The sequence below is a fragment of the Trichosurus vulpecula genome, chromosome 3 (genome assembly GCF_011100635.1).
Source record: "Trichosurus vulpecula isolate mTriVul1 chromosome 3, mTriVul1.pri, whole genome shotgun sequence".
Taxonomy (NCBI): domain Eukaryota; kingdom Metazoa; phylum Chordata; class Mammalia; order Diprotodontia; family Phalangeridae; genus Trichosurus; species Trichosurus vulpecula.
This window is the reverse complement of record NC_050575.1, coordinates 188,734,161-188,752,315: the sequence shown is the minus strand read 5'-3', so window position 1 is coordinate 188,752,315 and position 18,155 is coordinate 188,734,161. Positions and strand designations below refer to the sequence as shown.

At 41.0% G+C, this 18,155-nt stretch overlaps 1 protein-coding gene across 1 annotated transcript in view; it reads right to left on the bottom strand.

Moving 5' to 3' along the window:
* LOC118842337 (piezo-type mechanosensitive ion channel component 2-like) overlaps positions 1-18,155 on the bottom strand; it is a 105,242-nt gene that overhangs the window by 45,894 nt on the left and 41,193 nt on the right. The window contains exons 19-26 of the mRNA XM_036749897.1: positions 15,424-15,624; positions 13,078-13,282; positions 10,275-10,376; positions 7,859-8,024; positions 6,655-6,898; positions 5,028-5,124; positions 3,311-3,473; positions 2,410-2,499 (exon numbers count right to left, since the gene is read on the bottom strand). Of these exons, the coding sequence (XP_036605792.1) occupies positions 2,410-2,499; positions 3,311-3,473; positions 5,028-5,124; positions 6,655-6,898; positions 7,859-8,024; positions 10,275-10,376; positions 13,078-13,282; positions 15,424-15,624 (1,268 nt within the window). The remainder of the gene's footprint in view (positions 1-2,409; positions 2,500-3,310; positions 3,474-5,027; positions 5,125-6,654; positions 6,899-7,858; positions 8,025-10,274; positions 10,377-13,077; positions 13,283-15,423; positions 15,625-18,155) is intronic.

Sequence of the window (18,155 nt, the reverse complement as noted above, 5' to 3'; positions counted from 1 at the left end):
TGGTGAATATCAGGCCACGGGACCCAGATGGCTGTGGAGGAGAAAGTGAGGCTGGTCACCTTGCACAGCCCTCCCTCACTCAAATCAAAGTCGACTGCAAGTCATGTCATCATTTCTCTGATGTCATGGTCCTCTTCAAGAATGAAGGACAAACACACAATGACAATTAAAACTCATTCTTGCCTATTCAAAAAACCAGATCCCCTGGGTGCCTCTATTGAGCGATACTTTGCAAAACTACTTTGGGATATTTTATATGGCTTTAAATAGTGAAACTACATTATGTTAAATAATTTTTGAAAAGATGCCTTCTAAATTCAGACTTGTCACTAATATAAACTGTTCAATCTAATTAGTCTTAATTGGTGAGGTCAAATTATGTACTCAATGTAATTTTTGCTTAATAAAAAGAAATGTTACTGCTCATGATCAAATAAAGACATGAATTTTTTTTAATCCCCCAAATTGGTTCAATTCAAGAAGAATCCATGATGTGAAAAATTAACTTTAGAAACATGTTCTATTCTTTGATTTAACACACTGATTCTTTGAGGAAATGTTTTGGGAAATCTCAGGATTATAGCCGTCAAAGCAGCCTTTGAATTTCTAGGAAGCCCTACTGTATATAACCAGGAAAAGGAAGGGCCTCCCTCTGCTGGAGGCCCACAGGTACAGTAGAAAAGGTTCAGCATTTGTACTTGGAAGACTTGGAAGTTTGCATCCCAACTCTGCCACCTATTATCTGTGTGGCCTTGGGCAAAATGATTTAACCCCTCTGGGTCTCAGGCTCCTCCTCAGTAAAATGAAAGGGTTGGACCAGATGACCTCTATAGACCTTTCCAGCTTTAAACCTATTATCCTATGATTTTGCACTAACAAAGGGGCCTTTTCAGATTTGGGGGGGGGGCCCTTGGGTCAGAATTTAACACTTCCAATGCTGTTTCAGAGACAAATCTGTAAGTACCTGAGATAAGTGGAGAAGCCGCTCTCATGTAGACCCATTGTGTGACATTTCTAGAGGCTCAAGTCTACCCCCTTTCTTACTCTCAGAGAAGAGGGGCTTTATATGGCAGATGATTTAATTTCACTAACTCAGATCCTAGAAGTTCTTTTAAGTCACCTGAGATGGCTGAGTGCACCAATCCTTACCTTGTGTTTGTCTTGCTTCTGGCTTGGGAGAATGACTGTCTTTAACCATTGAGGCACCAAGGGTCTTCTCGGTCTGCTGCATACTGTCAGTTTTCTTCTGTTTCAATTTGATTTTCTCCATTCTGGCAATTTAAGACAAATTCTGAGAACCCATCCTTCCCCCACCACCCCACCACCTCCTCTCTGCCAAATGGGCCCCATTTCCTGCCAAAACTTCTTGGTCCCCCATTTTCTTTTCAGAATTTATTCTCTCTACTGATAGCTAAAGATGGAGGAAAAAAACTCCATAGAGCCTTTGGAAGGAGTAGGAAGGCCTTAGATCAGTAGAGAGAAGAGAGTAGGTTATTCCAGGGAGCCATCACAGCAAAAGGGATTGGGGTGGGAATGTGAAATAGCAACCATGGTTTTGGGGGTGAGGTGGGGAGGGGAGGGGAGAATTGGAAGGAGAGAGGAAATTGGAAAGTATGAGGAGCCAAACTATGGAATTATATGGATTATACATATCCGAGGCTGGAAGATCACTTCTTAGCAACGTTCTCTACTGGACAACTCATATTCAAACCTCAAATTTAACAATGCACACTCAGAACATGGTCATTTTATTCAACTTCATTTCTTGCTCTTCCTGTTGGTCATGTTCAACAACGTGAAGAAAGGGTGACTTAAAGGGGCAGTATGGTACAATGGGGCAGCTAGGTGATGCACTGGATGGAGTTCGGGGCCTGGAGTCAGGAAGACTCATCTTCCTGAATTCAAATCTGGCCTCAGACACTTATTAGCTGTGTGACCCTGGGCAAGTCATTGAACCCTGTTTGCCTCAGTTTCTTCATTTGTAAAATGAGCTGGAGAAGGAAATGGCAAAACCACTCTAGTATCTTTGCCAAGAAAACCCCAAATGGGATCATAAAGAGTCAGACGTCACTAAAGACAACTGAAAAACAACAGCATGTTACAATGGATAGAATGCTGGATTTGGTGCCAGAGACTTGGGTTCAAATCTTGACTCTGCCAGTTACCACCTTTTGGACCTCAGGCAAACCATTTTTCCTCTCCTTGCCTCAGTTTCCTCTTATATACTATAAGGAGATTGGTCTCAGTGACCTCTAAGTTTCTTTCCAGCTCTAAATACATAATTATAAAATAGAAAAATGTACTGCCTAATAGCAATAGAGAACAAACAATGAAGAAAGTTGACCTCATGTGGTTGGTTAATCTTTCCTATGTAGGAGCAGGATATAAAGCATTGTTTGATCAACGTACTGTTTCATCATGAACACTTTTGACTTTTCCTCTTCTTCTTCTCGAAGCACTAAAAACTTTTTTAACTTCAGGTCAAACATCTCAGCTCCTCTAAGTATACAAAAGAAACATTATGTTATCCCAGTGTATAAAATCCAGGCAGCTTGTCTGGTGTTCACTGAGACGTACGAGACTATTTTACCTTGTGTTGGAGGAATGCATTCATCAAGGAAGACATCCATCGAGTAAGACAAATAAAGCTTAGTGTAGGAGAAATGCACTCTACCAAGAACTAAGAGACCCAGGTTCTAATCCCAGCTCTACCATTGATCTTGAGCAATCATTTTACTTTTCAGAGACTCAGTTTCCTTTTCCATGAAATAAAATCATCCAAAGTTGAGCCCTTTCCACTCCTCAGTATGTACTCTCTGATCCAGTGGCCTTCTGGCTGTCCCACAAACTACATACTCCATCTCTTGGCTCTAGGCATTTTCTCTGGCCGTCCTTCATACCTGGAATGCTCTCCTTCCTCTGCTCTGATTATTGACATCCCTGGCTTCCTCTAAGTCCCAACTAAAATCTCACCTCCGACAGGAAGCCTTCACCAAGCCTTCTTAATTCTAGTATCTTCCTTCTGTTAATTATCTACTATTTATTCTGTATATAGCTTGCTTTGTATATATTTGTTTGCATGTTGTCTTCCCCTGTTAGATTGTAAGCTCCTTGAGGGGAGGACTGTCTTTTGCCTCTTTTTGTATCCCTAGCACTTAGCACAGCACCTGGTACATAGTGAGCACCTAATAAATGTTTATTGAATTCAATTGAATCCCAGCTCTGAGATATGACAATACTCCATATTCTGAGATATACTCTGAGATATGACATTTCCCACCCTGTGCTCAGTGGCATGTGGCCCATGTACCTGGATGCTAAGATCTCAGTGGCTTTTAGATCAGCCACAACATAAAGATGATAGTAACTTGTAAAGATCCTCCTCTGGATTAGCAGGAAGGTGAAACATATAGCATCCCACAGGATCCCAGCATCCTTTTCTGGAGGTTCACACCCTTCATCATCAGGAACGGCTACACAAGAAAAATCATGAACATTTATAAGCTTTTCTGCGAAGACATAGTTGGAATAGTAGATATAAAAAAGTATTACTGTTGTCCTCTATTTCTACCCTCCTCTTTCCGCATGGCTATGAGCAGGGGTAACAGTTATAGAGCTTAGGTACACCCTCTCATCATTCCTCCTTTACTCATTTTTCTCCCCTTCTTCTGCCAAAGCCTAAAGTGTTAGCTAAGTGAGTAGGAGGGTGGGGTATGGACGGTAGGAAGGTGAAGGAGAAGTGAGATCAGGATTTGGAGACATAATTAGCACTTAGGGGAAGTGATCAGAATTGGAAAAAGACAGTCCAGTCCTTCCCCACCTTCACCCCTAATCAATTGATATTAGCCATTCTGTATCTATTGCTGTGTGAACTTGAACAGCTATTTTGCCTCTCCTGTAAAACAAGAATGAAAACATTGAACTGACAGAAGAAATGGTACAAGGACAGATGAGAGAAGAGAACTTTGAACTCTTTAGGAGGCAGATATAGAAAGTCAAGGTGTTCTATAAAACCCCATTCCCAAGATCAAGTCAATTTTATCTGTCCTCAGGCAGAATTGTGGCCTTTTCTTCTCTAAAGTGGGCGGGGTCCTGTGCAACTAGCTGAACTGCTTGCACCTAACACAGTGCCTTGAGGAGCTGTCATTGGGGAGTGGTCAGAACACTGGACAGGTCTGATGTCACATTGACATAACCATGGACCTGAAAGAAACCAACTTGACTAGAACGTTCCTCCAGGGCCAGGTCAGAGAAGTATACACCTTTTTCTCTTTTGTTTTGTTTTCATTGTATATGACATTTTAAAAAGCATATGATATGAATTACATGAAAGTAATTTAGGGAGAAATTTAATAGGAACTTAAGAGAAAAATCACGCCGCTCACTGTACTATAACATACTTGTAGGTGCACTTAATATGAGCTCTACTGCTGTGAAAAATATAGCTCATGTAGAGCTGCGGATGAAAGATTTGTACATTCCAAGTACCTCTTGAATACTCCTATAAATACACATATCAAGTTTAAAAAAAATCAAGTGAAGGTGTCAAACCTATTTAGTTGCTTTTATCTTTAGGAAGAAATTCTCATGGGTAAAGTTTTCTTCTTTATTTCTTCCTTCCCTTTCCTTCCTTTCCCTTCCTTTTCCTTCCATTCCTTTCCTTTCTTCTTCCTCCCATCTTCCTTCCCTCCCTCCCTCCTTCCTTCCTTCTTTCCTTTTTTCCTTTCTTTAGCCTATTATCACAGGGATCTAGTGAATATTCATTTACTAAGTGAGCTCATGACTTTTCTTCTGAAAAAATGGATGTATCCACAATTTGGGACCAGTTTCTAGCTTGGTTTCTCTCTTATTTAGAATATGAATTGTGTATAGTAAATCAAGCTTGCATGAAGCTTTTGCTCAACTTGCTTAGTCTTTTTCCTTTGGAAAGAGCGGGTGAGTGCAGAGGGATGGGCACTGATGCCAGAGATGAGAGCAGTTGGCCAGGTACTTACACCAAGGATGAGAAGAGCAAACTGAGTACTTACACAAGCTATAGCCTCCTACTGTGCAGTAGATGCTAAAACTGTGAACAAACCAGCAATGAGAACTCAGTAATGTCTCCAGGTAGGCACAAGCTCCAATCTGCAGTCAGACAAGGGACACAAGAAATGCTCAGTACAGAATCACAAGACCTCAGAGCTGAAAGGTGATCTCAGGGGGTCATCTATTCCAAAGCTAAACTGGATAGGAATCCTTAGCAGTCCACAGAGACAGTACAAGGAAAGGACTGGCTAGGAATCAGAAAACCTGGGTTCAAGACCCTACCTTATCATCTGCTACATGACCCCAGAAAGTAATTTAAGCTACGTGAGCCTTCTTTCCTCTTCTGGAAAATAGAGACAACGATACTTGTCTCGCCTCACAATAACCTTCTCAAGGTTATTGTGAGGATCAAGTAAAATAAGAGATATGAAGTTATAGCAATTAAGCACCATCTGTGTGCAAGGCACTTATTCTTCAGCAGTACTTAGACCTGTGATTCCATTGATATGGGTGCTTTAGTGCAGACCAGAGCCCCTCCATGCCTTAGTGGATGCTTTCATCTACAGAAAAACAATTGCCACCTTGTGGCCAATCTTTTGGTCATGAACCTCTCTTCTATTAGCTAGACTCTTCCTGGACCACGGAAACACTCTCCATCACTGGAACAGCCTCAGAGCTGTTCCTGATTGGTCTAGAACTTGCTAGAGCTTGTACCCCACTCTTGCAACCTTCCAGAATCCAGGGTCACCTCCAAGCCAGGATGAGGCTTTGAAGGAATACTTTAAATATCATGCAGATTTACAAAATTTTAGCAGTGGACTCTGAGAGGCAATGTGGTCATAGTGCATAAAGATTGGGACTCAGAGCCATGAAAACTGGGTTCAAATACTGCCTCTGGTATACACTGACTGTGTGTGACCTTTGGCAAATCACTTAATTCTCTAGAGAACTCTCTCAAACTACATGTTGCAGAGAAGGTACTGGAAGGGGTCCACTTTCTTATATGGCAGTTTTCTATATCAATGAAATCACAAGTCTAGTCCCTAATAATTATCCCTAATAATAGGTTCTAGACCTCCTTTGTTAATTCATAAAACATTCCATTTCCCTCTACCATTTTTGTTCCTTCTACCGTCACTCAGATTCATAGTTCTTAGTGTCAAAAGTTTCTTTAAGAAGTACGTGCTTTATGGTGACATTTTAGGCATTCTTTAGTGTTTTATAGGGTTAGGGCCTGTGCTTGTGATTTCATTGATTTGGGAACTCCCAGAAGGTAAAACCCCACCAGTGCAAGTCAGCACGATCTCTGAAATGTATAGTCTAATAGAGTTGTCCATTAGTACATTGAAAAGTTGAGTGGTTTGCCCAGGGTCACATAGCCAGTACATGTCAAAGTCAGGATTCAAATCCAGTTCTTCCTGGTTCCAAGGCCAGCTTTTATTGACTATGCCACTGCTTCCTCCTTGGGGTTTTCTGCCTTGGTTAAATAGATGGAAAACATGATCTCTTAAGATCACTATTTGTCTTGGTAATGCTTATTCATTTTTTTAAGTCTTAAGGTAGCTGAGCTAAAAAAAAAAACAAAAACAGAAACGATCCCCAGGAGGCTATGTGAAGGTATACACATACACTTAGAAGGTTCTTCATGGCAATCACTAGAGCAGTATATGTAATCAGGTAGTCCCATCGATGGAGAATAATTTTCACGGGTCTCAATAGGAGGGCCCTTCCATGGAGCATGAAGTAGAAAAAGGCTACCAGGTAGCCAGCACAAAGGATGTTGATTCGAGTTGTCCCTGCGAGAAAAACCAGGCAGAGTACAAACCAGAGGTGGTAGCTGAACACAAGGACTTTCACCATATCCAGGTAGGACCTGGAAGACAGAACAGGTGAGTCAAAATCTAAGTAGACGTTTGGACTTTCATAGGGTGAGACATTATTAGCCTAATTGACCTGTAAGGTCCCTTCCAGTATTAAGATTCCATAGGTCTTGGAATCTGAGAGTTAGAAGGGGTCCTCCTGCCTAGCGGAGAAATCTCCTCTATGAGTTCCCCTACACATATATATTCAGCCTCTTGTTGAACACGTCCAGGGAGAAGGCACTCACTACAAAAAGAGAGGCAGTGTGATGTGGAGGGAAGAGAATTGCATCTGGAGATGGAGGACCAAAGGTTCAAATCCTGGCTCTGACACTTACTAACATATCAGTCTGGGCAACTACTTTCTCCTATCTACGCCTCAATTTCCTCATCTATAAAATGAGGAATTGAACAAAATTATTTCTAAGGTTTTTTTCATTTCTAAATCCTATGATTCCACGGCCCAACAAAAGGAAGGAACACAGAAATATTCTTAGAAGTTAAATAAAATAATCTGGGAGCATTAGAAAGCAATTTACTAAAAAGATGGGACTGTAATAATAGCTAATAATAATAGGTGGCATTAATATAGTAAGTTAAGGTTTACAAAATACTTTATATGTTATTTCACTTGATCCTCACAGCAGCCATGTGATATATATGCTATTATTACCCCAAATTTATGTTTGGGGAAATTGAGGCAGAGGTTAAGTGACTTTCCCAGGGTCACATGGTTAGTAAGCATTGGAGACAGAATAAAACTCAAGTCTTTTGGACTCTAGGTTTGACGCTATATCCACTGCCCCACCTAGACATAGGACTAGATTTGAGGGGAAGGGGGGAGGTGGGGAAGTTCAGAAAGTAACCTTGACTATTCAGAGGAAATTTTATAAAAACATTAGGAATGGGATAAACCAGAGAGGGAATAAAGGGTGAGCCATTCTTCTGTGGTTTCACTGGATTCTGGGTCTTACCTGCAGTAAATAAAGTTTGGTATTGTAGTGAATTGACTGAGGTCTTCTGGAAGCAAATCCCGGCTTATCTCCACATTATCTCCTACCTGCATTCTCACAGAAGCCTTATTCTCATCTTCGAATACTTGCCACTGGAGAGAAGCAAAGAGCAGAAGCAAAAAATCATCTGTGGAGATATGTAGGAATGGAATTAGGTGGTCCGCTCCACATTTAAACAAGTATTTGTACAATAAGTTCTACTGAATCACTCTTCATGGGTCAAGTCCTTTAGGGGAATAAAACTTTATACTTAAATAGTCCCAAATTACATTGCAAACTAATTCCCTTATCACCTCCCTTTTGGGAAAGGGAGAAAAAACAAAGAGGCAGTTGTGATTTTCACTAAGTAGGACAGTAGCAATATTACCAAAAGGTCTGTGTGGAGTTACAACTAGGGCAGGGCAAGCAAAGGCTTTGCTCAGGGCGTAGAAATTTAGAGGCTGCAGATAGTACTGTAGTCTAATCCAAGGAGCAGTTCAGAAATAGTTTAGCACCTAGTTTCAAGCAAAATAAGTTAAAAATAGGAATTTACTTGATAAGATTTACTCCCCTCTCTCCATCACTACTGGCTGCAGCAACCTATGTTAGTTCCTCCCAGTCCTGAACTCGCTTGCTTCCCCACCAACCTTGTTGCCAGAGAGTCTCCCTAGAAATAGCCATGCAGTATCTTGGTACATCCATTGATCTCCCCACCCTGCCTCTCAGGTGTTTTGTGACACTCATCCCAGGCACAGAATGGTTAGTTATGACTCTGGGTCTATGCAATAGAGTAGATTTCCTGCTCCAAATGTTTAACACAGAAGCATAGAAAGCCTATGATACATGGGATGTGGGTTTTGAGTTGACCATCCCATCCTCAGCACCACCACCAAGTTTAACAGCACAGTATTCAAAGTAATAGATTGTGTGTATGGTTAGGAAGTCTGCTAGGAGGGAGTCCAAAGAATCTCAGTTTTAGAACTGGAAGAGAGCTTAGAGCTCACCTAGTCCAATTCCCTAATTTTCCGATAAGAAAACTGAGGTTCTGAGAAGAAAGTGCTTGGCTCAAGGAGGCAGAGCTGGTGAGTAACAGAATCAGTGCAAGAGCCCACTTCTCAGACCAATGCTCTTCCCATTAAACCACATTGCCAGGGATTGTTAGGGGATAGAGGAATGGAAGAAGAGATTCATCTCTGATTCTTCTCTTTCACAAATAAGTGAACTTTAATAACAGGGCTAATCGTTTTTAGAAGGATTGAAGCCACCTATAGCAAAAAGTACAAGAATGAGCTCTTTTGGAGACAAGAAAGTTCTCAGTTTCAAAATACAGCTTTGGAACATTATAAATATGAAATATTTGTTTTCCCCCCAAATTGCCCACTGGTGTCTCTTCTGTCTCACAGCTCATAGCGAAACTGCATTTGAAAAATCTGATTGAAAAGCACCAGCGCAATATTTAAAAGGAAAAACCATTTCAGATTCATGATTTTAAACTATGTGAATTATCTCACATCACAAGGAGACCGGAATACTGTATTCTAGTATCGGCATCTTCTCAGTGATTATTGGGGGAGAACACAGAATCATAGCATCATAGAGCATTAAAAGTGAATGGGATCTTGTTGTTCATCCTGTCTGACTCTTTGTGATCCCACGTGGGGTTTTCTTAGCAAAGATACTGGAGTGGTTTGCCATTTCCTTCTCCAGCTCATTTTACAGATAAGGAAACTGAGGTAAACAGAGTTAATTAAGTAACTTTCCCAAGGTCACACAGCTATAGTAAGTGTCTGAAGCCATATTTTAACTCAGGTCTTCCTCCCTTCAGGCCAGGCACTCTATCTACTGTGCTGCCTAGCTGTCCTTAGAATGGGACCTTAATGGATATCTAATCAATCTATAAGCATTTATTGAACACCTACTATGCACTACACTGTGCTAGGAATTGGAGATTTGAATTATTTTTTTTTATCCTACTTACATTTTACATTTTATACCTAGAAGCAGCTAAATGGTGTAGTGAATAGAGTATTGGGCCTGGAGTTGGGAAGACCTGAGTTCAAATCCAACCTCAGATACCCATATGACCCTGGGCAAATCACTTCTCTGTCTGCCTCAGTTTCATCAAATGTAAGATAGGGATAATAATAGCACTTCCTTCCCAAGGTTGTTGTGAGGATTAAGTGAGATAATATTTGTAAAACACTTAGCACAGTATCTGGCACATGCTTAATAAATGCTTGTTTCCTTCTTTCCTTGGTTTTAGCAGCAATGGAAAGCCCATGTCCACCACAAGATGGAGCCACGTAAGATGGAAACACTCCTTTACCAGACCCTGCAAGGCCCAGTTAGTCTGCACTGTCCTTTAGGACCATGCCATGCAGAAACATTAGCCACTCACACAGCAAAAAAAGAGCATCTGGTTTCTTGGCAAAATCTGGGAGATACAACCATTTAATGAGATTTGAATGGATTGCTGGTCTCATGGATCTCCATGGGTAATCTGTAGAACAAGGAGCAATTTTCATGTTATTACCATTATATTTTTAATCACATTGAGTCAACATTCTGTTAATGCATTTTTTCTCTGATCTCTCATTATGGTGTATGGGGGTGGGGTGGGCAGGATATAGGATCATAGGATTTATTTACAGCTGTAAGAGACTGTAGAGATTAAAAGATGATAATGGTAGCATAGATTTAAAATCAGAAGGGATGTTAAAGGCCATCTGGGGCAAACCACTCATTTTAAAGAGGAGGCCCAAAAAGATTAAAGTGACTTGTCCAGGGTCACACAGGCAGTTAGTGACAGAGACAAGATTTGGACCCAGGTCTAGTAAGACAAGAGCCAAATCATCCAGGCTAGGATTTCTTAATCTTTTGTTGTGTCATGGACCCCTTTGGCAGTCTGTCAAAGCCTCTGGAGCTTGTGTTCAGAATAACATTTTTAAATGCATAAAATAAAATACAAAGAATTACACAAAGAAACTAAAGAAAATAAAGATGCGATTTTTCCCCCATCCAAGTTCTCAGACCCCAGTTCTGTGGACCCCAAGTGAAGAAGGCCTCTTATTTAAAAGAGGGGTTTGTGGGTTCTCAAAATACGTGCCTGCGGAGTACAGGCTCTGACAGGCCCCACCAGAGGGCGAAGGCCTCGAATAAGACTCAGTGTCTGACTGTATATGTCTTTTGTTGGATTCCCAGCCTCACTGGGGTGAGAGAGGTTCCAGAAGGTGGCCCCTGGGTGGTGGTCATTCTCTCCACAGCAACTCAAAAGCTCTCTACGAAGGTCTGCAAGTTTCACACTATAGATTTTTCACAAATAGATTTAGAGCTAGAAGGAAATTTGGAGGCCATTGAATCCAGCTCCTTTATTTTACAGATGAAGTAGTTGAGGCCCAGAGAGGTTCAACTTTGAGTCACACAGCCAGTAAATGTTTGAGTCGTTATTTGAACTCAGGCCTATCCACTGGGCCTCCACTGGTGTGACACTCAGATAGAAAAGGGGGCTAAACAGTATAGGAGCATCCTATGGGGGCCTATTAACATTATCTGTGTTTTGTTGTATTTTTATTCATTTTGTTAACTATTTCCCAATTATATTTTAACCTGACTCAGGGTGTATTTGGGAATGTCTCAGTCCCAGGAACATTCCAGATTGTGTATCTGACACCTCTGTTTTAGGCCTGCTAGCTGGTAGTGATTAAAATGAGATAAGGGAAGTAATACTGAGAAATTAACATTGGTAAAAGTATTATTATTGAATCTCTGCTCTAGTTTTGTCCATCTGAAGCAACATAATATAGTAGAGAAAACACTGGAAAGCCAGGGGAGCCAGCTACATGACCTGAATCCGACCTTCTACCTCCAAGCCTTAATTTTCTCCCCTGCCAATATGAGCCTGATGTCACCTACTTGAGGGCTGTACCCACAGAGTCGTTGTATTGTCTGAGGCATAAGATTTAAAACCATGCCCAGAAAAGTTGAAAGTGCTAACCAAATGCCAGGGAGTTTTGTTTCTATTAAATAATTTATTTAAAATAATAATATTGAACTCGTGGAGTCTGAATGCAAATTGAAGCATACTTTTTCTCCCCACTTTCTTAATTTTTATTGCTTTTTTAGGTAACGTGGTGAAGATGGAAATATATTTTGCATAATTTCACATGTATAATTGATATCACATTTCTTGCCTTGACAATAGGAGAGGGAGGGGTGGGAGGGAGGGAGAGAATTTGGAGCTCAAAAATTTTTTTTAAATGCTAAAAATAAATAATTCAAAAAATCTTAAATAAAATAATGCTGAATATAAAACAACTAAACTTGCTTAGTAATAAAAGGATCACAGGATCATAGACCTAGAGATTGAGGGAACTTTTAAGGTCGTTTGGTCTAGCCCTCTCATTTTACACACGAGGAAGCTGAGTCCCAAAAAACTTAGATGACTTAGCCAAGGCTATACAGGCGACAAATGGCAGAGTTAAGATTTGAATCAGGCCCTCTGATTCTTTTTTTTTTCTTTTTTGGAGGGGGTAAGGCAGGGCAATTGGGGTTAAATGACTTGTCCCAGGTCACACAGCTAGTAAGTGTGTCAAGCGTCTGAGGCCGCATTTGAACTCAGGTCCTCCTGACTGGTGCTCTACTCACTGCGCCACCTAGCTGCCCCATAGGGCCTCTGATTCTTAATGCACCATGCCACCTTACTTAATTGCTTACCTGGGTATATTCCATACTCACATGTCATATGTTAGGTGGTACAGCAGATGAATGGCTAAGCTTGGAGTAATGAAGACCTGAGTTCAAGTATGGCTTCAGACACTTACTAGATGAACGATGCTGGGCAAATCACTTAGTCCCTCCTTGCCTCAGTTTCTCCATCAGCAAAAAGGGGATAATTAATAATAGCATTTACCTTACAGAGCTATCATGAGGATCAAATGAATAAAGTGGTTTGGAAACTTTAAAGCCCTATATAAATGTCTATTTTTGTTCTTATTATATAAATTAAATGGAAATTATTTATTTACAAGGGAGATCCAGACAAAGTGCTCTAAGAAATTTTATGAGAGGAAGAGCCCTTTCAGCAGAGAGGATCAAAGGGCTGCTTCCTGGGGAGCTAAACGCATGAGAGAGGCCGTCCCTGGCACAAGGAGAGTGCAAGGTCCCTCCTCTGAGATGTGAGCTGAAGCATCTGACGAGCTCACCTTTGCAAAAAGCTGGAGGGATTCCAACGCACAGGAAGTACTGAAAAGTCATAAGACTGGCAAGAAACCCACAGTATCTTGGCCAGGCCTCAGCAATTGCTTTCCTCCTCCGAAGACGCAGCAAATAAATTAACGAGCAGATGTGGACCAGAGAATAAAAATCCATGCGCTGTCCTGTGACATTGAGAACAGCAACAAAGCACATCTGGAAGGCAAATATAAATTTAATAAAAAAAACTGAATAAAAAAAGTGAACTAATAGGAATAGGACTATTTCAGTGCCAGAACCAAGAAGCTGTTGGGTATTTAATTTGTTTCAAATCCATTTAATAAGAACTTACTAAGGATCTAACATGCTAGGAATTAGATGGATCAGTAGATGGAGTGCTGGGTCTGGAGTCAGAAAGACCCTATTTCAAATCTGGCCTCAGACACAGACAAGGCCTGTGCGACCTTGGGCAAGTCACTTAACCTCTGGTTGCCTTAAAGGCAGCCAGGTGGCTCAGTGGATAGAGTGCTGGGCCAGGAGTCAGGAAGACCTGAGTTTACAGGCTCTCAGACAGTTACAAGCTGTGTGACCTTGGGCAAATCACTTAACCTCTGGTTACCCTGGAGGCAGTTAGGTGGCTCAGTAGATAATTGTTTGTCCTTCCTTCTACAAGAGGACCATAATGTTAGGAAGGAGAAGTCATGACTTGCAAGTGAATTAGATTTAAACCAGGGAGGGCTGGGTTCAAGTCGGGCCTCAGACACTTACTAGCTGTGTGACCCAAAGTAAGTCACTTAACCTCCATTTGTCTTATTCCACTGGAGAAGAAAAAAGGCAAACCACTCCAGTATCTTTGCCAAAAAAACCTCATGGATGGGATAGTCCACAGGGTCATGAAGAATCAGGCACAACTGAGTGACTGAACAACAACAACACACTAAGTGTTGTTGGGGGGTACCATGACTGAGAAGCAGCTTAATGGACTGAAAAGACCACTGAGCCTAGGGTCAGATGGCTTATGTTCAAATCTCAGCTCCCACCATTATTGGCTCTCTGATCCCAGACAAATCCCCTAACTTCTTTGAACGTGAGTTTTCTTGTATAAAATAAGACTCCGATTACAGATTTCACAGCATTCTTAAATCTTATTTTATTTTTATTCTGAATTTAATGAACACCAAGAAGATCATTTCCATAGATAAAGTAGAACAGAAAAAGAGTATTGTATAGGAAACTGCAAATCTCTATTAATATAGTTTGGCTTTAAAAAAAAGTATGTAATAAATTAAACACGTGACTTTTAAAGCTGTCCCACTTCTCTGTGTTTCTTTCTCATAGGATTCTTGTAAGGAAAGTGCTTTGTGAATTTTAAAGAGCTAGAGAGGTTCAAGAGCTCCTTGGGGAGCTTACAGTCTAGTAAGGGATAGTTAACATGTATAAGACACTTTAAGGATTGCAAAGCACTTTTCAGATATTATCTCATTTGAGCCTCATGACAATTCTGGGAGGTAAGTGTTATTATCCCCTTTTTTACAGATGAGGAAACTGAGGCAGAAGCTAAGTGATTTGGAGAGATGAGCAGTTCACTTTTGGACATAGGGAATTTAAGATGTCTAAGAAACATTCAGTTTGAGATCACTAATGGGCAGCTGAAGGTTAGGAGAGACTTCCCTAGGTTTGCACAGCTTGTAAGTGTCTGAAGGAGAATTTAGACCTATGTCTTCCTGATTCCAATTCCACTCTCCCTATCCACTATATCAATAGAAATGAATTTAATTTCTTGGGGTTAACGAAGAGACAATAGGAGTTAGTAGATTAGCTCCTGCCTGAAATAGCAAATTTCTCTAAGCATAATTTATGTACTTAGGAGGCGAATTGGCATCTAGTTCTGCCACAATCCTAGTCATTCATGCCAGAGATCCAGAAGGCAGCCTTATGAAGCTGGAATATAACCTTGGCTCTGCTGTTTAATATCTATGCAGCTCTGGGCATATCACTTGACTCTCTAGGTCTTGGTTTCTCCATCAGTAAAATAAAGGGGCTAAACTAAATCAAGGGCTCTTAATGTGGCTTCTGAGAACCTGCTTTTTAAAAAAATTTTGATAATTATATTTCTACATAATTGGATCCCTTTGTAATCCTTTGCATTTTATTTTATGCATTTAAAAACATTACTCTGAGAAGGGGTCCATTAGATGGACAAAGGTGTCCAAGATACAAAAAACCTTCTGAATCCCTGCATTCAATGATTCCTAAGATTTCCTAAGATCCTAAGAAGATTCCTAAGGTTTCCTCTGGTTCTTAAGCTCTATGTTAATGCTCCAGGCAAGAAGGGGGATAAGGAGAGGGTGTCTCACCTCTAGCCCGAACTTATAGAAACCATAGTTGATGAAATATTTGACCGAGCTCAGTAACCCGTCATCCAGGTGCTTTCTAGTAACACCATCAAAAATGCTGCCCAGCAGGGGTTGTTTCAGCTGATTGTGGTGCCGGTAGAATTTCTGGTGCCTATACACGGTGGCTTCAACTGCCGTTAGTGCCAAGATGGTGAGATGATTCTGTTAAGTCAGAGTGATGGGGAGCTGCGTGTTAGCAAGGAGGCACACCAAAACTAAACCAACAACCTGAAAGTCACCCTCAGCCTCCACACTAGTTACAGGAATAAAATAGTTCACCTGACACCACTTTAGCTCAAGAACATATTTTCAAATGAAAATATTCATTTTTTAATGTTTCATGTGATTGTACACATATAACCTATATCCAATTGCTTACCATTTTAGGGATGGGAGGTTAGGGAGGGAGGGAGAAAATTTGGAATTCAAAAAAAATTTTTAAAAAGGAATGTTAAAATTTGTCTTTACATGTAATTGGAAAAAATAAAATAGTATTAAAATATTCCTTTTTTTGTGACCAGTACTTGCAAGAGAAAGTGAATATTTCAAACACTGGGCTGTCAGGAGGCCAGAGAAGTTCTGAACATTTTCAGCGCTGGAAACATTCTCCAATGACTAATCTATCCATCTTATAATTGATCTAGGGAAAAATACTTAGTAAAATTATAACTACTGATGAGCCAAAAAGTTTTTAAACTAACTATCATTGATTCCCTCACTTTGCTTGATTATATTTGATAGTTCTTGTCAGCATCTCAGTTCAGTGCCGATGCCCAATTTTATGTTCCATGCAACACCAAGCATGTATCTGGCTTTTGGAGTCGTAGCTAGCTCAGTGCAATGAGGGCTTTGCCTCAGGGTGCCGATTTGGGTGGAGGAGGGCATTTCACCATCCAAGAAGTATGCTTCCTGCCCTACAGTAACCACCATTCTAGGAACCTATCACTCTGCTCCGGATTTCTCAGTCTGCCTTCCCCTCACCAGCTCCCTTTAGGGCCTGGGCCCATCTAGGGAAATACCACCATCCTTTTGTGCTATCATATTCATCCTTCACCTCTCCCCTACCGAACTTGACTTGGCCTAAGAATTCCTCATTCCAGTTATTTGGGCTTTCAATATACTGCCGGTTACTGCTGTAATGAATTTTGTTGTAAAAATAGATTGATGCATCTAAAAATAGTATTCAGTAAGAGATGCCACTACTTCGAATCAACCATAAGTATCTTTTCTTTCCTATACAAGAGAAGGCTGTGTAGCATAAAAGCACTGGATTTCCCGCCCCTTCCCCCCAGATATTAACTGGTGAATGATGAAAAACAAATGCTCTCCAAGTTTAATTGTGAGTTATAAATATCCTTCATTTTCCCCCACAGATAAAGGACACGGACATGAAAGTGTTTCTCTTATTAGATTATTTTCCCTTAACTATGCTACACGTGAGCCAGTCATTCCAGAGCAATTTTAAAATAGGAACTAGCTCTTTAAGATAAAGAGTGATGCTTTTTGCGAGGCTCAAGGCATCCAGGGGTGTTACCCATCATCTGAAACAGATTGAAAGCAGAGCTGCAGTGCAGCCCAGATCTACTTCCTTGCCAGCCATAAATCTTACAGATATACCTTGCTTCAATTGCCTTAAAAAATCTTTGAAATGCACCTTCTCATCTGCAGACAAGGAGATGGGAATTAACAAGATCCCTCTCTGCTCTTAGGTGCTTGGGGATCTTTAGACTGCCTATTTTGTAAGTTTCTAGTCTGGGATCTTGAAATTAAACAGTACTCCGTTGGGGCCTGAAACTTTTTACTTAGAACCCAGGCCAAGCGCCGTTTTTTTCTAGCTTTAGCTAATAAACTGCTTTTAGTGTCTTTGGCTCCTAATCTAGTCTTAGTTTGCCCAGCTGCTGCTGAAACTGCTGATGAGGGTCAAAACAGAGATAGGGAATAAGAGGAAGTTTGTTGCATTGAAAGGAGACCTGGATTGGCAGTCAGAACACCAGGGATCAAATACTGGTGTGGCTATTTATTGCAGGTGTGACATTGGGCATGCCACTTTCCTTCTCCGGGCCTCAGGTTTCCTCATTGATAGTGAGAGGGGTAGGTGAGATGGTAGAACAGTTAGGTGGCGCCATAGTACACAAAGCACTGGGCCCGGAGTCAGGAAGACTCATCTCCCTGAGTTCAAATCTGGCCTTGGACACTTCCTAGCTGTGTGACCTTGGACAAATCACTTAACCCTGTTTGCCTCAGTTTCCTCATCTGTAAAATGAGCTGGAGAAGGAATGGCAAACCACTCCAGTATCTTGGCCAAGAAACCCCCAAGGGTAGTCACAAAGAGTGGGACATGACTGAAAGACAACAGATGAGATTACCTTTCATCTACTTTGTATTTCTCTTGCATATATCCAGTAATTTACATGTTGTCTTCCTGATTATAACATGAGCTCCCTGAGAACAGGGGTTTCCTTTTGCCTTTCTGCCTAACCCCAGTGTTCAGCACAGTGCCTGGCAGATAGAAGGCACTTAATGAATTGTTCTTTGACAGACTGACTTCTGAGATCAGCTTGAAGCTCTCCCCAGGCTTTTCCCCCTGATTATATAGCACATCTCATAGAGCTACTAGGAATGGCGGCACATACCTGTAAATCTTATTATGTCTGAGACTGGTGGATTGTTTGAGCTTGGAAACTCTGAGCTAA